Consider the following 9,446-nt stretch of genomic DNA (forward strand, 5'->3'; position numbering starts at 1 on the left):
GAGTGATCTCCTTCTCAATAATACCTCCATGTTTATATCAACCCATTGTTTGTGGGGTTTACCAATACCTGGATTGAATTCCTGGAAAATTGTGATTCCGCATCAGTGAAATTGGACACAAATAAATTATTTTAGTATTAATAAATGCATGATTTATGTTGATTTATTGATTATGTTGTTGATATTTTTAACATTTAAATGGAAAAAAAATAAAAAGTGTTATTGATGGCTTTTTTTATCTTTTTTATTTTATCATTTAATATGTAATTCCTGCAAAAAGAGAAATGTAAATGGCAATTTATTTGATGTTTGATTTGATTCCTTTTAAAAACTAAATTATTTCAGTTTAAAAAAATGCATATAATGATTTTTAAAAAAATCAGTTTTAATGCAGAATTTTATTATTGGGGCCATTTTTACCTACCTTTCATTTGGGGCCATTTTTACCGGCACCATTTTTTCCGGGGCCATTTTTTCCTGGGTCATGTTCACCGGGGCCATTCATGCCGTACACCTTACTTTATCTACATTGTCTTTCTGCAAACATGGTTTAAATGGGTACCTATTAAGTTATAGCAATATTATGTTAAACTTATATAGCGCTTAATGCCAACAAGACCAAACGCTTCACGTTATTACCCCGGTCATTGGTTCAAGCACATATGGAACACATACTCAGCTCCCTGGGGAGCTGTACTCAGTGCATTTTTGTGTTTGAACCTACCAGGTACCCACTTGCACTCCTGGGTGGAGAGAGACAACAACCGTAGGTAAATAATTTGCTTAAGGACACAAGTGATATGCACAGCGAGGGATTGAACCTCCGATCACAAGGAAGCAGAACAACTACCGCACCAAACTGCTCCTAATGCAGCAATATTACGGAACGTTCCTCAGGGACCTGAGTATGTGTTCCATAGATGTTTGATCCAGTTACTGGGGCAATGAAATATACAGAGGCCTGGCACTACAAATGCTATAGAATCTAAGGCTGCTTAGGTGTTAATAGTGAGTGAAGCAAAAAAGAACTTACAAGCTCGACACGACCGAAGCCACCCATACCCAAGGTAGCAATGCCTTCCAGATCACTCATCAGAATATGGGCATACTCATTTTTATCTTGTAGACTTTCACAGCTGGAGGCAGCACTAGCATGGCTAAAAAAAAATCATGTTAAGAGTTTCAAACTCATCAGGATAAAAGCAATATTTAATAAATTAATGCTGACATAGGGTATGACGTTATTGTAGATAATCAAAAACACTGCTCAGAGCAGTAGCTCTCTTCTCCCTGACTTACAGCTAATTTATTATTTCTGAATAATAATAATAAGAGAAGCCTACCTTTATTGGATATAGAACAAATTAAATTAACAAGCTTCATGTGATTTTTAATAAATAAACACTAGATTTAGATAGACTTAGATTAAAAACCAGACTAATCAAGCCTACAACAAACACTCATCCATATATTTTCTTAAACTTGTTTAAATATACATTGCTACAATATTAAATAACATCTCATTATTTTCAGCTATATCTCATCCTTAATAGTAGAATTATGTATTTAGATTTTAGCTGGTGGCCATGTTTGGTTTCCATACATTTGTGTGTAAAAAATAATAAAATTAACAAACATATATGTTTTGCTACTTTGGACACATCACCATGATGTCATGGTAACAGATGTGCAATGTTTTCAATGAAAATAAAATAAAATGGCAAATCTCATGTTCTGTTTATCTTGCCTAAAGAGCATGCAGGATTGTTAAGGTTAAAGTAATCCATTAAAATAAATATAAACCAAGGTAATCTTTTAGTAATCAAGTCAAAACTTAATTTCAGAATCAATATTATATTGAATAACAGTATAAGTAACAAAATCAAATATTATAAAATAATTTAATTTAAATTAAATCATACACAATCCCACAAAAATATATCCACCGTATGATAAAAATGTTCCATTAGAAAATCCCAATAAACAATTACATAAATTTTTATATTATTTTTTATATTATTTTTTATATTGTATATTTTTTAAACAACTTACAGGGCTTTAAGCCAAACACTCCCTACGTTGTACGACGGTCGTACGATAAATCCACATTTGCTTCCGGCGAGCTGCTGATTGTCAGTGGCAATCTGAACAGATCCTCATTAAAAAAACGATCCGTTGGGTCCGCGTCTTCGCATGCGTTCTTTGTCACGTCGCCGTCGCGTCGCACTTAGTGAGTAACTGGCTTTACATGTGTAATAACATGTTTAAAGCTCTATCCACACTATCATGTTTTATGCAAACAAATTTGAATGAGCTGCCCATATATTGGCATATGATGATGTCATACCACATCCATATATGGGCATGATGCCATGGACATCCGGGAGGTGATGTCATCTGTTCAAATCACAGGTAATGTGCAATAAAAATAAAACATAATAGTATGAACAGAATTGTGATACACCATTTAATATTTGCCTGTCAGATTGTTGATCAAAATTTAGATGCTGATGTAGAATGTGTATAAATAGATGGTGTATATATATGGTTAACTTTTATGGAGCAATAATGTTCAGATCCAGACTGAATTTATTGATGCCGTATACTATAAATGTGTTTGCATAAATGACACATACCGTGAAATTTATGGACGAATGAAATTTAGATTTTGACGTAAAATGTGTTTCAATGAAAGTTATTTTTATGAACAATACAATCCAGATGTTAATGTACAGTGTTTGAACAAATGGTGCATGAACGGTAACACTTATACACCATTGAAATCTATATTTTGATGAGTTTTTGAATAAACAATGCATAAAATGACTAAATTTATTGACCAATGAAATTTAGACGTTGATGAGTAATTGAATAAACGGTGCATAATATGGTTAAATTTATAGACTAATGAAATGTAGACGTTGATGAGTAATTGTATAAATGGTGCATAATATGGTTAAATTTAAAGACAGATGAAAAGTGTGATTGTATAAGAGTGTAATGTATAGATGAAATCTTATTGAAGTAAAGTATGTTTAGATAAATGACACAAATTGAATGATGAAATTTATTGATAAATGAAAAGTAGATGACAAATGTGAATGTAATAATTTGTAGAGACCCAAGACTAAAAGCACATCCAAATAAACTCCACTATAACATAACTACATTAACAGATAACAACAAAAAAAATCCAAAACAAAAGAAGTTGTTATGTCAATAAAATATCCAAACTTAGAATAAAACTAGGCATAGATAGTGGATGATTGGTTAGTTAGTTAAAGAAACAGCAAATGTGAGAGGGTGGACCATGTATGGCCCACCCACTTACTCAGCTGGCTTCATGATTGGCAGTCTATTGAATGTGGAGGGGGTTGGCACAGGGTCTACTTGCACTGTGCCAATCTGCTTCTTCTCCAACGAAAGCCTAATTAAGAGTCCAACATTGGATACATTTACTTTCATTATAAAATACCTGAATGTATTTAGATTTTTCTTTATATTTGTTTTAAAATCATATATATATATATATATATATATATATAGTGTATATGTGTATATAAATATTAGATTAGATTAGATTAGATACTTACTTCAGAACTGTTCTTAATTTATTTTATATAATGATGATGGTTGAGGAAATATATATGAATACAACACACAATCTACATGAGCACAAAAGTAAGTAAACTTATATTTTAGCAATACAGAAAAAAAAATAAAGTACTTGAAAATGTAACAACTTTTCTGTGTCAAAACACATACATTTACATTTTGAGATCCATTAAATAAATTCACTGCCTGAAGCTGCAAAAAGCTTGCATACAAATTAAACTAGTCAAAAGGAAAATAAAGGAGTAAGCTGACATACCTAGAAGCCCCTCGTTCTTCATCCCCGTAGTCCTTGTTCTGTATTTCCTGTATCTGTCCTAGAAGCTCGTTGAAAACCCTATCAATAAGTATAATCATTATTAATCATACAATATATCAGCCTCAAAACCATTATCAGACATTGTGGTGCTTTTCAGAACGTTCTGTTTTCTTAATGACAGCTACAGTACTTTACACTCTCACATAAAATTAATACTGTGGAACAGATACATGAAGAAATAATAGTCTTGTTTTTTATGGTAAGTCATCTTATATATAATTTTAATGAATATGTTTAAGCTATGCTCCAGAGGAAAACATTTTGTTGATACAAATGAATTTCTATTTTTTAAGAGACTGAAGTGGTGTTTGACGAAAATACTTAATAAGATTCTGGTTTTTGAACTTTATTTAAAAACTGTGGAAAAATGGCACATAAACACTCTTTTCCCTTACTTTTTCAATAATAAAAAATCTGTATCTTATTACCCGTTCGCAAGTTTGTTATTGAACACCCCTTTAGTGTGTCTTCAAACTGTCTTTAACATAATGGTAATAGATGACTTTTAATGGATCTGCATTAATGATTTCCATAAATCTTGAACTTTTTAGATTACAATATTATATTACTACATTATTAATAACACATTATTTTATGTACATTTATATAACTATTTTATTAATTTTAATTTTTGAGCTTAGGGTCTACATTTATATTATTGTACAGTGTTAATCAGGTCAATCACTAGATACTTTCTTAAGGAATAATACATAGCAGAGTAATACATAGATCCAAATTTTAATTTGATCCAAGAAATGTTTGAGGCATATTTTGGATTTTATGCAAGCCATCGACTGATCGATCAAATCAAATCAATCAATGAATCAATCAATAATTTATGTGCATCAAAAACATCATCAACAGATCCAGGACTGACAGCGCAAAATACTGTATTCAAACAAGATTCTGTAGGATGGGACTCTTTATAGATGGAAGTTAAAGATGCACTAATATTTAAAAAGTTGGAACATGTTCCGAAAGGAAGTTAAAAATTATCTTTTTAGATAATTAATCTATAGAGGCCATGCTATTCAATTGAATTCAATAGAAATTGCGACTGATATAACTATTTATGACCCTTATCATGTTAGTCACTGACGTGTATATAAAATTTTGAATTTTTTCTAATATTGCCAATTAATTTACGATATTTACTTTCGTATTTGCTATCGTATTTGGCAATCTTTAAATAATGTGTGTGCTATTGTCTATTAATTTCAATCTTTTTGTAAGTATAAATTGTAGGTGGAGGTTCACATCATTGCTGATGATAATGACATTTTGTTGCGGTTGAATCTTCCTAGGAACTCACTCTTTATTTCTTTAGTAAATTGTATTTTTGTTTTGTTTTGTTATTGTGTTCCTGAATAAATAATAAATAAATAAATAAACTGTATACAAAAAAAATGAATATACTAACATTCTGTCTATGACTAGGCATTCACATCCACCTACATCTGCAATAACATTGGCTGTCCGAACATCTTCACTAAAACATAAAATAATATGTAATTACTGAGTGTTTCAACGTCCACACGAACAAATAAATCAAGTATATGTAATGAACATATGTTATATTTAAACGTCCTCACTAAAATATAAAACAGGCATATGTCATTATTTCAGTCATCTACTTTGGCTTTTTAAAAATTTTATTATAAGAATACAAAAGAAGAAAGTCATTCTATCCCTCAAGGGCCTGGCAGGAGTATGAGAAAACAATTATGTGTAATTAATGTGTATTATTTATTCATCTATTCTAAAATATAAAACAATCATACATAATTGATATGTCCCAATATCCTCACTAAAAATTAAACAATTTTACATAATTAATGTGTGAATTATAACATCATCACAATTATTTGAAATTAATATGTGTTCTGTAGTCATCTAACCCAAAATACATACACAAGGATATACTGTACATGATTCTCTATATTCAAACATCCTCACTAAAAACATAAAACAATTACATGTGATTTATGTATGCTTTGCAACATCATTGCTGGCATTATGAACATTTTAATAGGAAACTTCAAGATGAAAATAAAGTATTATAATGATACCTCAGTAATGCTTTTTCCCCAAAGTAGTCGCCCGTGGTTAGTGATCGGACCTCTTGTGGTTCGGTGAAACCCGACACAAACTGGCTAACGCGAACCTGAAAATGTATTATGAATATTAACACCGCAGACAAATTTTACGGAACTTACGTAAAGCTATCAATTACATAAAACCTTTAGACTCAATGATGTATAGATTATATTCATGAAAAATAATTCAGCACAAGATTCTATTACTTTAAAAATATATCTTATAGTGTACATTTCTATATTCAAATATCGAGGACGACTATAAATAATCATATGACTTATGCAATGTATTTTGTACTGTATTTTAACAGGTTTGTATTTACATAAGTGAAAATTACATAAATATTATTTACTATAAAAACAACACACACACACACACACACCCACACACACACACACGCACACACACACACACACACACACACACATACATACATACATACATACATACATACATACATACATATATATATATATATATACATATATATATATATATATATACCAAGTTGCAAAAAAAGAAAACCATAACATTTATACCTTCAATGCAAGCTTTAACCAATAGTACATTCACCATTTACAAAACTTTTTTTTGTTTAGATTTTTCATTTTATATTTAACTATTCAATTTAGTTTTATTGTTTGCAGTGACAGGCCCAGGAAGGGCCTTTGTCTAACAAATTCAACTTGTATCTTTTTTACACTGTACATAAAAGAATATGGTACCTTTTAGTGTATGATACAAAATATTCATGTAAATGTACCTCTTCGTAATTGATGTTAACATACTGGTGGGTATTGCTTACCTTTCCATTGGATATTATGTAGAATGTGTCTCCCTTTGTGCCCTCTCGTATAATGTATTCTTTTTCCGGGAAGAAATCAACATCAAGGGAGTCAGCTAACTTCATCAGATATTCCGAGGAGAGATTCTTAAGTAATGGGATACTGAAAGACAAAAAATTGAAAAAAGTATTGAAACTTCATATATTTATTTACAGTATTTTTATCCAACAGCGAGTGTTTTGCAACTTACAGTGGAAGTTATGCTTTATATAAACCAGAGTAAACCATGAGTAAACTAAGTCTAGTTATGCGGCTTTGAGAGTGGAGTTGTTTTTAGCTTTGAAATTCACAGGATTTAAACTGCGGATTATGGGATTAGGAAGCATCTTAACACCAAGCCGTAGGTTCACTCTGTGATGATATTCATGAACACATTAAATCAACGTTGTCCGTAGAATTTAATTAATGTCGCGTCTGAGATTACTTATCTCCAATCATCTTGTTTATATCTATACTTGCCTATAAATTATTCAGGACATGTATAGATAGATTATTTTTCATCATCATCATTACCACTACAGGCCACTTACAAGATTGAATAAATTAATAATTATATGATGTAATACTATATATGTCAAGTCTGATCCCATCCCATATCTGTCTGTTGACTGAACAAAAAATTTTATAGATGTAATTATGTTTACTAATTATGTTTTCCCCTATAGTTTTAAAGAATCTATAATTGCATGCTACATTTACTGATATACAGAGCAGTATATCAAAATTAAAATAAATCTAATGAGTAACAAATTTCTTTTCCAATTTCTTTAAAAGTAACAAATTAAATTTCTTTTAAATGAGTTAAAATTGAATGGTTGTTTAAACAAAATAATACATCTGTTAGAAATCAGACAACCCTCTACTCCTTCAAAGCTGGATTAAATAGAAAAATGATAGTTTATATTTGGTTTGGGGTAAAGGTTTTATTTTAAGTCAGTGATGGATACAGATTTTTCAAATGGGGGGGGGGGTTTGTTTTTTTTTTCTTACTTCAATACATAACATTGATATGCACTAAAATTTAAAAATTTAGTATCAAAACAGGGGACACGTTTCCCCATGCCCCCTACTGGATCCGCACCTGTAATTTGTGAAAAATCAATCTTGGTAATTTTAAAATACTACACAATTATATATTGTTTTTAAAAATTATTATTTGCTTCACCTTTTCAGGAACTGAATGTGCTCTTTTTGCCTTTGCATTCCTGTTTTCATCATGATAACCTGGAAAACGCTTCTGTCAATTGCCCATATTTCAGCATCACTAACAGCTATAAAAAGAAAATCTTTGTTAAAACCTAAGCAGAGCAACCCTTACTTAAACCGCCATATTGACATGGGAATGAAGGGTGAAGGGGAAAAAGTTGAGTGAGGGGAAATTATAAGTTATTTTTAACTACTTTTGAGGCAGGAGGGGAAACAGGGGGAAATTCCCCTGGTTTTTCCACTGCCACCTTCCATGTTTTAACAGAAAAATACAAAATGGCATACAAATACTAAATGCTACAATATTTCTTAACAGCATTTACTGGGCATGAATCATACCATTTATTGGATATTTATTTATCTGTTTAATTTTATCACATCTACGATTATATGAAATATGTGCCATTCTTTTATAAGTATTTTGAATCCGCTGGTGGAGTCATAATAATACATAAACCATCCTTACCTTTGACGGTAGCTGTTCTTTTACAGTTATATAAAATTGCCAGCTCCCCAAACACCTTGCCTGCTCCCATTGTCCCCAAAACGTCATCATTTTGACTCACTTCAAGCTCACCAACTATCATGGATGATAAAAATAATAAAGATAATGATTATGATGATAATGATTAAAAAGAAGAAGATGATGATAATGATAATTAATATTAGAGTAGATGACGATTTTTGGTGGGATATCATATCATATCATTTATTTTGCCTTAACAATAAATACAAAACAAAAATACAAGTAGTAAATCTGTGACGCAATAGAATTGGCAGCTGCCTGTACCCAGTGGTGGCACCATGATTTGCCCAAAGGCGAATGTCCCCAATAGAAGCATAAGTAGGCGAGAGCAGGATGCCACCCAGAAATTGGAAAGGATATTAGCTTTAAATAAAATGGTAGATAACATGCCCTGTCTCTTATACACATCTATTAGGAAGCATCTTAACACCAAGCCGTAGGTTCACTCTGTGATGATATTCATGAACACATTAAATCAACGTTGTCCGTAGAATTTAATTAATGTCGCGTCTGAGATTACATATCTCCAATCATCTTGTTTATATCTATACTTGCCTATAAATTATTCAGGACATGTATAGATAGATTATTTTTCATCATCATCATTACCACTACAGGCCACTTACAAGATTGAATAAATTAATAATTATATGATGTAATACTATATATGTCAAGTCTGATCCCATCCCATATCTGTCTGTTGACTGAACAAAAAATTTTATAGATGTAATTATGTTTACTAATTATGTTTTCCCCTATAGTTTTAAAGAATCTATAATTGCATGCTACATTTACTGATATACAGAGCAGTATATCAAAATTAAAATAAATCTAATGAGTA

The 9,446-nt window shown here is 30.9% G+C and overlaps 1 protein-coding gene across 2 annotated transcripts in view; it reads right to left on the reverse strand.

The window, feature by feature from the left end:
* LOC117109840 (cGMP-dependent protein kinase 1-like) overlaps nucleotides 1-8,680 on the reverse strand; it is a 17,367-nt gene extending 8,687 nt beyond the window's left edge. The window contains exons 1-8 of one of the 2 annotated variants that reach the window (XM_033252273.1): nucleotides 8,546-8,680; nucleotides 8,039-8,144; nucleotides 6,834-6,975; nucleotides 6,001-6,095; nucleotides 5,352-5,420; nucleotides 3,872-3,949; nucleotides 3,332-3,427; nucleotides 1,034-1,157 (exon numbers count right to left, since the gene is read on the reverse strand). In XM_033252273.1, coding sequence (XP_033108164.1) covers nucleotides 1,034-1,157; nucleotides 3,332-3,427; nucleotides 3,872-3,949; nucleotides 5,352-5,420; nucleotides 6,001-6,095; nucleotides 6,834-6,975; nucleotides 8,039-8,144; nucleotides 8,546-8,666 — 831 coding nt within the window. In that variant the 5' untranslated portion in view covers nucleotides 8,667-8,680. The remainder of the gene's footprint in view (nucleotides 1-1,033; nucleotides 1,158-3,331; nucleotides 3,428-3,871; nucleotides 3,950-5,351; nucleotides 5,421-6,000; nucleotides 6,096-6,833; nucleotides 6,976-8,038; nucleotides 8,145-8,545) is intronic. The other variant, XM_033252274.1, reaches the window with a different exon arrangement.
* Nucleotides 8,681-9,446: the final 766 nt, after the last annotated feature.

Source organism: Anneissia japonica, unplaced genomic scaffold, assembly GCF_011630105.1.
Source record: "Anneissia japonica isolate Jap-2015-1 unplaced genomic scaffold, ASM1163010v1 scaffold585_len4108843_cov191, whole genome shotgun sequence".
Lineage (NCBI taxonomy): Eukaryota > Metazoa > Echinodermata > Crinoidea > Comatulida > Comatulidae > Anneissia > Anneissia japonica.